This window comes from Ixodes scapularis, unplaced genomic scaffold (assembly GCF_016920785.2).
Source record: "Ixodes scapularis isolate PalLabHiFi unplaced genomic scaffold, ASM1692078v2 PGA_scaffold1__304_contigs__length_218370807, whole genome shotgun sequence".
Lineage (NCBI taxonomy): Eukaryota > Metazoa > Arthropoda > Arachnida > Ixodida > Ixodidae > Ixodes > Ixodes scapularis.
In genome coordinates, this window is record NW_024609846.1 from 169,335,856 (window position 1) to 169,350,945 (window position 15,090).

General features: G+C 47.4%; 1 protein-coding gene across 1 annotated transcript; it reads right to left on the reverse strand.

Annotated features, from left to right (window-relative positions):
- Positions 1 to 12,009: 12,009 nt before the first annotated feature.
- Positions 12,010 to 12,894, reverse strand: LOC121835865 (the record flags this gene model as incomplete). Its single annotated transcript, XM_042290399.1, has 1 exon — positions 12,010 to 12,894. A coding segment is annotated over one exon (885 nt), but the record flags the coding sequence as incomplete, so codon positions are not given.
- Between the last annotated feature and the right edge of the window lie 2,196 nt (positions 12,895 to 15,090).

The following is a 15,090-nucleotide window of genomic DNA, read 5'->3' on the forward strand; positions in this document are numbered from 1 at the left end:
TAGCAGGGATTATTAGCATATACAAATATCCGAAAAACAACGATCAAGAAGAAAACGCCAAATAGGCGCCAAGGCGTTGTCTTCTTGAATTTCTAGTGAAGGCAGACGCTCCTACTGAGCATGCGCACCGCTAGCTTCGTCTGCAGCATCCCAGAGATCATTTCCGATCGCCGTAAGCTAGTGGGACGGCGGGTGTAGTTGCAGCTTTCGCTGCATCCCTATTGGAATAACCAGCATGAAAATCAAACTGGCCAAGATGGTAACTAAGTTGGTCAATCTGGTCAATGTGGCAGTCAAACTGGTTTAACTGGCAATCAAGCTGGTTTAAGCTGGGCAAGCTAGAATTTAAGCTGGTCAGTCTGGTTTAAGTAAAAACCAGCATGGTCTAACTAGAATCTGGTTTTAGATTCAATATGGTGTAGCTGGGAGCCAGTCTGGTCCTAATTGGTCAAACTAGTTTTCCATGGAGCCAGTGTGGTCAAGCTGGGAGACAAGCTGGTCATGCTGGGAGACAAGCTGGCGAATCTGGTCGAACTAATAATCCTTGTGGTCAAGCTGGTCATGCTGGGAGCGCGCACGCCAAGGTCGGCTAGAGATAGCCGAACTGGCATTGCTGGGAGCGCGCCAATGTCGGCTTTGGCTGAAACGAGGCCACGTCCTGTTCTTTGTCCTCTCGTTTTTGGTAGACGACCGGGCGCGTCAGGCGCGCTGCAAGCTACCTTTGTGTGCGAGAAAATAGAGAGAGAGAGTGGTATGGACGGAGAATTTGAGACGCGTTTGGATATCTTGGACAGATTTCAGAGGGGACGGCTGTGTGCGCGTTGTTTGGAGACTACTTGAACGACGGTGCAAGCGAAGCGGGTTTTGAGGAGACAGCGAGCGGCAGTCCGTTCAGTGCGGGAAGATGTCGGACGTCCCGATTGAGGTATCGCTTCGCGTCTTCTAACGTTTGTGTGCTCGCGAATGAAGGTGGTGCCGAGGAGTATCGATAATACCACCCAAGCCACACGGATTTCCTCGCCTCTGCCAACCACGCAAGTTGCCGCTTCGCCCTAATCACTGGCGGGACGCAAGTTCGCTTCTCTCATCCGTGTAGCATTTTATTTTGCTATTGCCTGTTTTTGGCGTGTGTCTAGTATTTTTTCTGTTGAAAGACAAGCAATCTGGTTTTATTAACATTGTTGGCTTTGCACCGACAACCACTGTCTGTGCGTCGCTTAGTACTGTGTCAGCGCCGAGGATATGTAGCATCTGAGTTCATGTGAGGCGGCCGCGAGTACGAAAATAATAAATTGGATGCCGAGTTGGCTTTTCTGAACAGGTTGGCTTTTTTATCCTGTCTATTAATTTAAACAGGCTAAACTGGTTGGGAACTCCCCCAGCATGACCAGCATGCCAAACTGGGCATGCTGGGGCAATAACCCAGCTTGAAGCTGGGACCAGATCAACCAACAGGACCAGCATGCCAAACTGGGCATGCTGGGGCAATAACCCAGCTTGAAGCTGGGACCAGATCAACCAGCATGACCAGTATAACCAGATAAACCAGCATGACCAGTATGACCAGATCAACCACCATGTCCAGCATGCCAAGCTGGGCATGCTGGGGCAATAACCCAGCATGCCCAGCTTGGCATGCTGGATTATTGGATGCCTTCTTTATGAAAATCGATATTTAGGTTAAATTTAAATGTCGTTGACAAAACACAATGGACTCACATGACTTCCTTTTGATTTTGTGATTAACTTCCTTACGCGTACCTAATCCGTTCCAAAAACCTATTGGCCACCGTGCTTCAAATATTTTTTTGTCATCTGAATTTTCATTGAGTTCCTGATGCGTGAATTTCCTGATGAGTTTGTGATGTGTTTTCGAGTAGGCTCACAGGGCTTCACTGCTCACCCTTACAAAAATGAACAATGAGTTGCAATTGAGTTTCTGATGTATTGTTACAGAATACATTAGAAACTCAATTGAAACTACAGACCGCAATATATAGGCTCCTTGCACTGACGTCACATCGCACACTTTTGAACACCAAGTAAGAGGAGGAGAGGGAAGCTGCTTTTGTAAGAATTTTGAGTGACAGGTTAATCTTCTATAATCTTCTGGGGGGAGAATAGCGACGCCTGTACAAATCCGGAAGGTACAAAGGAGGGTCCTGATAAGAGGGGAGCTCCTTCTTCCCCTCTTCTTTGGAGGGCAACGGAAATGACGACCTGTGCAAGGAGCCTATTGCCGCGCGCGTGACCTAACGCATTCTTCTTCCGGCCGCCGTAGCGAAAGGACGCAGAATCATGAGCTCCGCAGGAGCGGTGATAACGGCCCCCGCCGGCCGCGGTGACTCTGCTTTTTCCGGTGACGAAGAATACCGGATTGCTCTACCCCAGCTGCCTTCAGGAGAAGCGATGAAGCGTGCCGTCGTGCTACACGCGGACATGGCCTCCCGTCCGTATCGGCTCGAGGACTTCCGTAGACCACTCGGCGATGCAGGTGTCCTCGGGGAAGTGGCCAAAATCGGGGCTTTCCAAATGTCCCATGTCTGGCTGCTCGACCTGAGGACTGATGCGGCTAAGCAGAGGCTTCTCGGGGCCGGGCAACTCGTTGTCAAGGGCCGCAAGTGCCTCATCGTGGACCCGTACAGGCAGGAGCTACGGGTAAAGCTGCATTGGGTGTCGTTCGGCGTCACGAACGACGCCATCCATCGGGCCTTCGCCGACTACGGAGAGGTGAAGGAAGTGGCGCACGAGCGCTGGAAGGTGCCGGGGTTCGACGGCGTCGAGTCAACCACCCGTGTCGTGCGCCTTGTTCTCCGGGAGGGTGTCAGCTTAGACCGTCTACCGCACCAGCTTCGGCTCGGCGGCGGCATGGTGCTCGTCGTTGTGCCTGGGCGGGCCCCCCTATGTCTCCGGTGCCGCATGACGGGCCATATCCGACGTGACTGCCGGGCCCCCAGGTGCACAGAGTGCCGTGCCTTCGGGCACGAGAGGGCCGACTGCGTCCGCTCCTACGCCCGTGCCGCCGGTCGAAGGGCGTACGACGACAACACTGACGACCTCATGGACGAGGAAGAGGCGGAGAAAGCGGCAGCACCCGCCGGAACCACAACCGAGCAGCCGAAAGAGGTGGACGACTCGACCGACATCGTCCCTACAGTGGGGAACACCCTGTCACCGCAGCAACCGTCGACCACTCCTCCTGCCCCTCCGCAGGCAGTTGAGCCTCAGGCAACTGCGGCCTCGTCCCCTCCGCAAGCAGCTGGGACCCAGTCGGCCGCACCGCCTGGGAGAACCCAGGCGGGCGCGGCTCAGGTTCCTGAGGGGAGACCCACCCAGGAAGAGGTGGACACCGAGCCTGGCTCTGCTAAGCGCCCGCGTGAGGCCTTTTTAGCGCCCTCCAAGGACGGACGGCAGCGACAACAAGAGAAGAAATGGAAGGTGGTGGAGGGCTGGAAAGGCTCGGACAGCCAGCCGCCGTCTTCGTCACCGATGGACTGCGACAATCTGGTTCAGTAAGCCACTGTGCGAGCGTACTGCCCCGTGCGACGATGATATTGAAAGGTAAGCGCCGCGCGCTTGGTCTGGCCCTTCTATAGCTCATGATCTCTATCGAAAGGCCTGTACGACTTGCGACCCTCAACGTGCGAGGGCTCGCGGACCGTCGAAGGCAGAGGCAACTGTACCGCCTAGTCGTAGACCACGACCTCGATATTGTTGCACTACAAGAGACGAAGGTCGAGGGAGAGGACCAGACTGAGCGCATGGTGCGGCCTTTTACGGCCCGCTACAATGTTTGCGTCAGCCGAGCCTTAGGGACGTCCGCGGGGTGTGTCATTTTGGTTCGCCAGTGCCTAGGGGCAGTAGTCCAGGCCGTTACGGCTTGTGAGTCGGGGCGCCTTGTGGTTTGCGATTTTTCCTTTTCGTCGAGTGAATGGCGCATCATCTGTTTGTACGCGCCTACCAGAGTTGGGGAAAGAAGAGCCTTTTTTGAAGCCGTTCAGTACCATTGTAACTGTCCGCGACTTGTTATCCTGCTTGGAGACTTTAATTGTGTGTGCTCGGCAAGCGACAAGACAAGCTCTACACCATACATAGACGCGAGTACTGAATGTTTAAAAGATTTAATTAACGAGTTTGGATTGGAGGACGTTGGCGACTGTATCCGTAATGGTCAAGTTCTAAAATTTACCCACTTTCAAGGGCTCAGTCACGCCCGTCTAGACAGAGTGTATGTGCCTTTGGATTTAGTTCCCCTGTGTCAAGATTATCATGTGAGTCCAGTGTCCTTTAGCGACCATTGTCTGGTTCAGTTTTCCCTACGAAGTAAAAATGATTCTAAAAAACCATTTAATTGGGAATTATGGAAATTAAACGCAAAATTGTTACAAGATGAAATTTCCATGCGACGAGTTCAGGCAGCGATAGAACGAATGACAGACGGGGACAAATCAGTTGGGCATGGGCCAAAATGGGAAATATTTAAACAGAACATAAAGATAATGGCCATAGAAAGAGCTAGCGTCATTAAAAACGAAGAAAAGAAAATGGAAAAGGCAATGCGCTCGAACTTGCTGACGCTAGTAAAAGAAGAATGCCGATCGCCGGGTGTCTTTAAGGACGATATTTTATTTTTGAAAGAAAAACTCGAGCTGTTAGATAGAGACCGATATCGCGGCGCGCTTGTGCGAGCTAGAGCCGACAGGCTGATAGCGGGCGAGTTGCCTACAAAGCGAGCTCTAGGCATGGAAAAGAAGTACGCCCGTCGGAATGAGATTGCGGAAATAGAACATGATGGGGTCGTCACAAGCGACGGCGCCGAAATCGAAAGGGCCTTTTTTGACTATTACAGCGCATTATTTTCTTCCAATCCTGTCAATCTAGAAGGTTTTAAAAGCGATTTTTTGGCATTCATGCCGAGGCTCGGCGACGAAACAAAATCAATTTTAGAAGGACCCATTACATATGAGGAAGTTAAGACGGCCATTGAAGCTTTGAACCCCGGCAAGTCCCCTGGACCGGACGGGCTAAGTGCGGCGTTTTATAAATCGCTCAAGAATACGCTGGCTCCTGTTTTAGTGGATGTTTTTAACGAGGCTTTTGATGCAAAGACTCTTCCACCTTCTTTCCTAACGGCTCATACCGTCTTAATTCCTAAGACAGAAGATGTCACTAAACTTAGGCAGGTCACATCCTATCGGCCCATCAGTCTGACCAACGTGGACTACAAAATCCTCATGAAAATTTTAGCAAGAAGGTTGCAAAGTGTAATAACCGAACTAGTTGGTCCTCATCAAACATGTGGGATAAAGGGAAGAACGATTTTTACAAATACGCACACAGCGAGGTGTGTCCTCGAGTGTTGCGATGCCATGCATAGTCGCGTTGCCATGCTTCAGGTGGATGTTGAGAAAGCTTTTGATCGGGTACCACATGACGTCCTTTTGGCCGTCCTTGATCATGTAAATGTAGGATCTGTTATACGGGAAGGAGTTAAAATGGCGTACAGTGGCAGTACGACTAGCCTAATAGTAAATAAGTCGGTCGGAAAGCGTATTCAGGTGCAGCGTTCAGTGCGCCAAGGATGCCCTTTATCCCCTCTCCTTTTTTGTATATACATAGAATCTTTTTGTTTAAGTATTATTAGAAATAGTAGAATAAGTGGATTTAAGCTACATTCATCCGAAGTGCGCGTTTTGGCCTACGCGGATGATATTGCCTTGTTTTGTTCAAATGAAGAAAGCATCGTTGAAGCAGTTAATATAATCAAACGGTTCTGTAACGTCAGTGGGAGCGCAGTAAACTGGGACAAGTGTATAGGTTTTTGGCACGGGGAGTGGTTTTCAACGCCGAGTGTCTTCGCGAATATAAAATGGGTTTGCACTCCAGTAAAGTATTTAGGTGTGCCCCTGGAGTACTACCGCGATAGTGAGCCGTACTGGAGCAGACAGGTAGTGGAGCTCCGTGACAAAGCGGAAAAGTGGAAGGGGAGCGGGCTTTCTATTTTTGCACGTGCCACAGTTTGCAATTTGTTTCTTGTGAGCAAGCTGTGGTTTGTGTTGCAAGTGTTACACTGCTCTCGGGTGAATGTACAGAAATTGCACCGCGTTTTCGCAGTATTTATTTGGGGCTCCTCTTGGGAGAAAATGAGCAGAATTAATCTTTTTCGTCGTGTGCGCGAGGGTGGACTAAGCTTGTCGCACTTGTTTCTACGTCAGGTAGTAAATCGTTTTATATTTTTTCGCGATACAAGTGATCCGTTTTTGCGAACCGTATGCCAAGTAAGGCTAGGTCGGGCTCTGCCAGAGTTTATAGTATCTTCGTCAAGCGAGCCAGGCGGCATTCATGGGTATTTCAAAGAGCTAGTGGCGTCATGCCGATTCTTAGCAGCCCGTTTTTCTCTGGACTATTTGAGCGAAGTGACACGCAAAAGATTGTATAAAGATGTTTGTGATGTGGTCTTCCCTGCGCCTATGTACAGAGTTTTGTTTCCCTCGGGAAGAGGCCTGGACGTCTTAAAAAGGGTGAAAAGAATGCAAGTGCCTCCTGGCGTTAAGACTTTTTTCTTTAAGTTGCACACCGGTACTCTGCCAGTAAAGACCTGGATGGAGGAGAAGGGCCTGTTCGTTCCCTGGGGGGTCCACTGTTTTGTTTGTAAAAAGCCGGAGACAGTTGAACACGTGTTCCTGGAGTGCTGGGACGGTGTCTTCTTGTGGGACGTCCTTCAACGCACCCTGAAAAAGGAGTTACCGCTAGATCCACACGGGATCAGGTACCTGTCGGTAGAAAATGAGGGCGGTGTACCGTACGATCTGGTAATGTTATTATGTTTGCATGGCATCTGGAGATCTCGGATGGCAGTGCGCCATGCTGACAAAGATGCGCGTGAGGCAAGGGAGTACTTTCGGGAAAATATTATTTCATTTGTCGAAGTTTGCAAGGTCCAGCAATATGTCCCTGAGTGGCTGCCGCATATTGAACGGCTCCTGACGATGGAAAAGTTTTAACCGTACAAAGATAGCCAAAGGCTGACTGTTTTTTTTTTATATATTTACGTTGTATTAGTGTGTCGTGTCTGTGCTTGTGCTTTTGTCCGGCAATAAAGAAAAAAAAAAGCGCGTGGCCTAACGGTTATCGCGCTTGCCTCCCACGCAGAAGGCCAGGGTTCGATTCCTGGCCGCGACTACAGATTTTTGTTGACAGTGTAATTTGATGTTCTAGTGAATTCGAGAACCGTCTTGCTGATTCGAGGTTAGAATGTTCTACGCGCCGAACCTTCTACGCCGAACGATCCAGAAACCCACGAGGGTACATAAGGGATTCCGTCAGGCGAGCGGAGTCAGTTTCGCCCCAGCGTTCGACTCTGCTGTTACGCCGACTTCGACGCCCGCGACGCTCTCTTATTATCTTTTGTACCCTTTTATTTTTGGCACAAGTTCGCCACATTAAACGTTTATTTATTCCTGTTTATCTCTTTTTTATTGGTCACCACCCGTGACAATATGTCGCGGCTTATTAACATGTAGTGTATTTACTCGATTAATAGCTGCACTATTTATGAATGAGGCCCTTGTGTCTAGTTTCGTACGAAGCACATATACTGCAAATCATTGTGTTGCGCATAAATAACACAGCAAATAACTAGATCAAGAACACGAGTCTTCATACAAATGCAACCTTCACAGATGGTATCTTGGCGCCAAGATGTTATCTCTGTCCTGTAAGCAGCTGGAATCATGCTTTCGATCGCGGTGATTTGGCAATCCGCGTGCCACGCGGAAAAGCGAACTCTCAGGTTTTCTTCATAAACAGTGCGGCTATTACTCGAGTAAATGCAGTATACTGTTAAGGCAACCGTGCATGTTGTGTACAAGAAACACAGTAAATGTAAATTTCAACATATGCATTTTATTCTATTTCCTGCAGCCTATAGCAAACCTTCGTTTGTTCGGCCTCGGTTAATTTGACTTTTCGTTTAATTCGATCGTGTTCTAAAGTCCCGGCGAGCGGCCATACATTTCTATGGTAGGGGAAGTTTGATAGTTGGAACTCGGGAAGTCTCCGCATCGGATAATTCGTCCCGAGTGAATGCACGCGGGCTCACGTTGCACGGCACCACGGCAGAAAAATCACCAACGTACGGCGAAACAGGGGCCCTTCGCTCCAAAGCGGAACGTGCGCAAATATGCGCCTGCTCCTCTACGACGTTGAGATGTACCGTAGCAAATGACATGAGCCAGCGCAACCAATCTGGCGTGGAATAGCGCGGAGAGCATAGCACGTGGTCGGGCGCGGAGACAGCGCGCGCTCTCTCAAAGCGCTTTTCTGTAGCATCGTTTGCAGTCCATCTTGCCCGTCAGAAAGCGCACGTTCCCTTTTCCTTTCTTCCAGAGATGGCAAAATTACTTTCAAAAAGTAATTAAATTACAATACTAATTATTTTTCTAAGAACTGCAAAAATGTAATTAAATTACATTACACATTACCACAGACTAAAGGTAATGACATTACATTACAATTACTTCAAAAAGTAATGAAATTACTTTGTCATTACTTTTGAATACCTTGAGGCAGTAAGTCGCGCTCATTTTATTTACCGTATACAACAACAGTGTTTACAAAACAAGCTCCCGTTTGCCCACACAGCGCATGTGCAGGAACCAGATCCGGGGGAAGCGAGGCGCTGCGCATGCGCAGTGCCGACAGCAGCGCCATCACATTGATGTGACGTCAAAGAGCTGTGTTGGTCTATAGGTCCCAAAACTCAGTGCTCCCTGTTTACACGCAACAACCTTATGTGCCCCAATGTGAACCATGCTGAACAGTGGTTTTGCTGGCGCACACGACACAGGGGCGGATCCAGATCTCCATTTTAGGGGGGGCGGTTCCTCGGTGTAAAACGGCAAGGGGGGGGGGGTGTTTTTTTTTGTGGAGTTATCGTTTTTACTGAACTCTGATAACATAATATAGATATTGAGAGCTTTTGCATCGGTTTACCTGTCGAGAATGAACTCTTTGAATCAAAACCTTTCGGGTGACCACGCTAGAGGTAAGTATCTAGAAAATTGTGTTGGCACTATCCTTTCTGAACACCATAACGCAAGGAATTTTGTAGTTCATAGGAAACGAGATTACTCCATTCGTGTGGCAGCGCGCTAGAAATAGAAAAAGAAGTTTAACTACTGGGGATGAATGTTTGGCGCTATAGCGGCTGTGACAATCGCAGACAGTGTAACTTGATGGCTCAGATATCCCCGGCGGGGCTACAACTTTTGGGCTCCTTTTGCTTAAATATTTATATATTCTCGTTACACCCGCAGAGCATGTACGGAGAGCCAACCTTTACCAACTATACGGAGCAAGCTCATGCAGCTAATGACAATGCGAAAAACGTTTTAATCTAAAACTCGGATGTTCTTTTGAGATTAAGCCTGGTATAGTAGTTAGAACTTTATATTCAGTGCCAAAATGCAGAACGTGGTTTTAAAACATACTTTTCATTGTCGCCGGTTGCTTCAATGGAGCGAGTACGTTGCAAACACGCGACAAAAATGGCCCGGCGGCTTCGACGCTGTTCGCGGCGTCAAAACACTGTTGACGCAGCGAGCGAAACGAACGCTGCCAGGCACGTTCGTCGGTTGTTCACCGTATATTTGGAATGTCCAGAGCGCAGCACATGCGGCATTGCCAACCCAAACTCGCGTTTTCACGTGTTCTGGATGCAACTCGAGAAAACGAAAGCGAATAATTGTTGAATATTTTTGAAAGCATGTTGCAGTTCGGCAACTATAACCTTTAAACTTAGACAATACCTTAAACCAGCAATGGATCCTTCCAAATTATATTCAATTGCACTTCGTCTGAATATTTTCTGTATGAAAGGAACACTTGCTTCTGGGTAGTTAGCTCATTCGTCAGGGTCGAGAGGACAGGTGCAGAGATATGATTGGGCAGAGCGGTTGTCCGGTCGGCGAATCTCAACTGGGAAAAAGGCCGATCACGACTGCAGCATGGATGTTTGGGAGTCGGTGTTCACTCAAACGGGCACAGGCACTGTCTATTTAGTTTATGTATAGTCGCATCTTTGAAAGGGCTCGTTTTCCACATGTCTCTAGGTAGGGGATTCGAAGCCGCAGTTGCAAACCAGCAATTCCCGCCTCTGTTCCGTTCGACACACACATATTCGCTCCTGCAAAGCCGCGCGAAAGCTCTGCCGTCAATCCACAGAAGCCGCGTTTAACTCGATAAGTAAAGACGGCGCCAAGCGGAGACAAGGGGTAGCGGGCGCCTTTCCTAAAATATGTCCCGCCACCCTAAGTTGAAACGGCATTGTATACAAATAAATGCCTCCGGCGTCGGCTTAAAGACCCCGTGTAAGCAGCCTCCAGCCTTTAGAGTGTTTGTACCGTTTATCTTTCTTTTATTATCTTCCCGCCACGAGAAATCGTATCGCAGGCAGTATGAAGCCCATTAGAAGAAACATCTCCCCCTTCTGCCGCTCGTCAGCTTCTTTCTGTATTCCGCGCTGCGGCCTATCCTCAGTGAGGGATGGAGGCGAGGACGAAAGCGGACTTATGTTTAAGCCAAGGTCATGGGGAAGTCCGGAGCGTCTTCAGGAGAAGCTCAGACCCAGACTACACTGTACCCCAGAGCATTTGCTTCCTCTCTCAGTTGAGAAGAAAAGCAATTGGTCACCTGGTTGTACAAGCTGCATCCCCCCCCCCCCCCCCCTTGGAACGTCGCCTCCTGGTACGTCCCCTCCGCACTTCCCTTGGCAATGAGCACACCGTGCCAATAGGATACCTTTAGTGAGCCCGTGGGCGACAGCATCTCAAAGCAAGCCAAAAAAGACATGCCAAAAGACAAGCCCAGAACCACGAAGAAACCATCAAACGAAAAGGATAATCCGCTGTGTATAGGATCGTACCCTTGAGGAAGGCTGCTTGGCGTCTGCGTTTGGGAGCTTTCAGGGCACAAATTTTTCCCAGACAACCTTCAAAGAGAGAGAGGGAGAGAGAGAGAGAGACAGAGAGCAAGGGGACTAGATATGTTGAAGGCATTTTCCCCCCGTGCTCGACGTGCTGGCCTTGTTTGGAAGTGTGCCTGCAGTCGAGAACCCTGATATTTGGTGCGCCTCCCCCACTGTATCTCCGCTTCGAAACTTCTGGCGCCGTCCCTATCGGGAAGACGTAACGTGATCTTGACGGAGATAAACCCCACTTTAGAAGCGCCCAGCAGGCGCATCCACCCACCGCTGTTTTAATCTTTTGTCCCTCGCGTCGATTGCTTACGTTCTTTCTCCGAGCTGACGAAGAACCCCGGGGAGGGGGTTGCCTGGCGAGGCGTTCGGGGGGGGGGGGGGGGGGCGATCGCCCCCACCGCCCCCCCCCCCCTTGGATCCGCCACTGACACGACATAAGTATTAAACATGACGAATAGCTTCTTCAGATGTGACTCAGAAAGATCGTAAACTCGCCGGTTTCGCTCTTCATTCAACGGTGAAGGTTCTCACTAAAAGAGTGATATGTTTCTGTCTTCCTCATTTAGAAGTGGCATTCCATGTCAGTTTGTTAAGTCGGGCAATGGCAGCTCAATACTACAAGGAGTCGTCACGTGAAACGTTTTTCTTCCGCCTCGGACGCAATGTAAATCCATTCTCCCGAGAACACTATACATAGGGTGAAACGGAGTATATCATGTGCGGTCCACCTTGTGCGTCGAAAAGTGCGGGTTCTCTTTTCCATTTTTTTTGTTATTTTTCTCAGTCGTACAACTTTTTTTTGTAAGGTACGTTGTTCGGCTAGTTGGTTCATCTTAGTAAAACATATAAAATAGTGCAACAGAAACAAGGACAAGAAGTAAACAGGACAGGCGCTAACTTTCAACTAGTTTTATTCTGGAAAATCGAACACATATATACACACGACAAGCAAAGCAGCACCACGTAAAAGTTGATTAATTTTTCACCCGATCATTCAAAAACTGAAATTCATTACAATGAAGAACAATAGAAGTGTCGCTGACACATGTCGTCCCACTTTTTTTGATAAAGAAAGCTTCCAATAGCTCTCGAGCGACCGTCTCTCGGCTTCTTCCTAGTATCCGCATCTGCTGAAGTCGCGGAACACAGCCACACGTGTTGCAATGTATAGGCAAATGCGAGCCATATTTATTTTTTACTGATAATGCGTGCTCCCGTGCTCGGTCATTGATGCACCGCCCCGTCTGGCCAATGTATACCTTTCCACAACTCAGGGGGATTTCGTAGACCACACCCACTGTGCAGTCCACGTAAGGGGTGACGTGTTTTTTGTCACACGGTGCTTTTGCCTCCTCATCAGAGATGCGGGCGCACAACCCAGCCAACTTCTTTGGGGCAGAGAATACAGCTGGAACATCGTACTTGGTTGCAACTTTCTTCAGATTGTGGGCAACCTTGTGTATGTACGGAATGACCTCTGGTCTTTTTGTTCTCTGCCTCGTTGGGACCTTTCTTTTCAACCCCTTCATTTTTTGTAAGGCGGTCTCCGCCACAGAAACCAAGACCGAACACGGGAAGCCAGCTAATTCCAGTCTAGAAATTTGGTATTTAAAACTAGCATCCGCCTGATGGTCACAAGACTTCGGCAGTGCAGACTCCAGGCACGAAGTTGCAATCGCTCTCTTAACAGTCTTTGAATGCGCTGAATCAAAAGGAAGTAACTCTTTCCGCGCGCGAGGTCGATACATCCAGCACACACGTCGTTCGTTGATGGTGATGTTAATATCTAAAAACTGCAAATGATTGTTGTCAGGTAGCTCATGAGTAAAAAATAAACCTTTCCCATGTTGTTCAAAAGCTGACAGAATACTTTGTACTGTATCACAGTGCGTCACAGGGGTGTTAGTTTTTAAAAGTACAGAAGTTTAAAAGAAGTTGGCTGGGTTGTGCGCCCGCATCTCTGATGAGGAGGCAAAAGCACCGTGTGACAAAAAACACGTCACCCCTTATGTGGACTGCACAGTGGGTGTGGTCTACGAAATCCCCCTGAGTTGTGGAAAGGTATACATTGGCCAGACGGGGCGGTGCATCAATGACCGAGCACGGGAGCACGCATTATCAGTAAAACATAAATATGGCTCGCATTTGCCTATACATTGCAACACGTGTAGCTGTGTTCCGCGACTTCAGCAGATGTGGATACTAGGAAGAAGCCGAGAGACGGTCGCTCGAGAGCTATTGGAAGCTTTCTTTATCAAAAAAAGTGGGACGACATGTGTCAGCGACACTTCTATTGTTCTTCATTGTAATGAATTTCAGTTTTTGAATGATCGGGTGAAAAATTAATCAACTTTTACGTGGTGCTGCTTTGCTTGTCGTGTGTATATATGTGTTCAATTTTCCAGAATAAAACTAGTTGAAAGTTAGCGCTTGTCCTGTTTACTTCTTGTCCTTGTTTCTGTTGCGCTATTTTATATGTTTTACTAACTTTTTTTTGGTAGCGTTTGATTTTATGGGGACGTGGCGTTTAGTTACGCTGCTCTCCGGAGCATGCTTTTGCACACGCTTTTTAAGCGCAGACGGCAGCAGACCGCCCTTGATTACTTGGTACAATAAAAGGAAGTTTAATTTTAAACGTTTTTCTGTCCTATTTTTAATTATTTATTATTTTATAAACTTAGCTTACTGTCACTGCATAGCAACGTACTGGCTTGGATTAAAGATTACCTAAGTGGACGGGGGCAATGTGTCGTGCTCGGTGGGGAGAAATCTGAGTATGTAAAAGTCGAGTCTGGTGTCCCCCAGGGCTCGGTACTGGGTCCTCTGCTCTTCCCGATCTATATAAACGACATTATTTCTGGCATGCAATCGTATATTCGATTATTTGCGGACGACTGTGTTATTTATAGATTAATTAATGATTCTAACGATATTAATACTTTACAGAGTGATCTAGATAACATTTCTGTATGGTGTAAAAATTGGAGAATGAACCTAAATGTTAAAAAGTGCGTGCATGTTAAATTTACTAAGAAAAAAAATCCCACTACTTCCGTGTACATGATAAATAATGAAATAATTAAACCTAGCTCGAATGTAAAATACCTAGGTGTTATGTTATCTAATGATTTAACGTGGACGGGACATGTTGAAATGATAGCCCTAAGGGCAATACGAATGCTTAATTTTGTACAAAGAAATTTTCGGCAAGCCCCGAGAAAAGTTAAAGAAACTTTATACTTTACATATATCCGTCCGTGTATGGAATACGCCTCAGTTGTCTGGGACCCACACCAAAATTATTTAATAGACAAACTTGAAAAGATACAAAATCAATGTGCTAGATTTGTACTAAACTATTACGAACTTGGAGCGAGTGTCACTAACATGAAACATGCCCTACATTGGGAGAAACTCAGTGAGCGTAGAAAATTGTTTAGGATGAAATTTTTAGATGATATCTACAACAATAGACTATTAATTAACAGAGATGTGGTTTTACATGAACCGTTTTATGTGTCCGAAAGAGCAGATCACCCCAAGAAGATTAGACCGTACTCTTGCCGCACCGACACCTTTGCTTTTTCCTTCTTTCCGAAAACCATTGAAGAGTGGAATAGATTGCCGAAAGATGTGCTTGCGGCAAATTTGGTTTTTTGAATTTTCAATTGTGTAGTGTTTTTATAGACAGTATGTTTTTATTTAATTTCATTATTGATCCATAGAAAGTGTTTTGCTTTTTTTGTGTATTACTTATGTTCTAAAACAAAAGTGTTTGTATGAAACCGACCCCCTGCAATAATGCCTCACGGCGAAGCAGGTTTTTTTCTGTAAATAAATAAAATTCGATCATTCGGATAATTCGACAAAATTTAAGTCTCGTCGAAGTCGAATTAACGAAAGTTCACTGTAGTTATTTGAACATGCACAGAGCTTTACATTGCACGCAGACAGCATTCACATGCATGCACATCAGCCGACTTATACCTCCTACTGTACGTGCAGTAAGCTCCAAGCTTCGATACGTGTACACCTACTGTAGCTGAGTAACAGCTTGTACGTGAAACAAACGTAATCAGTTTGTGTGAATTATAAGGATGAAGTACCAGCAA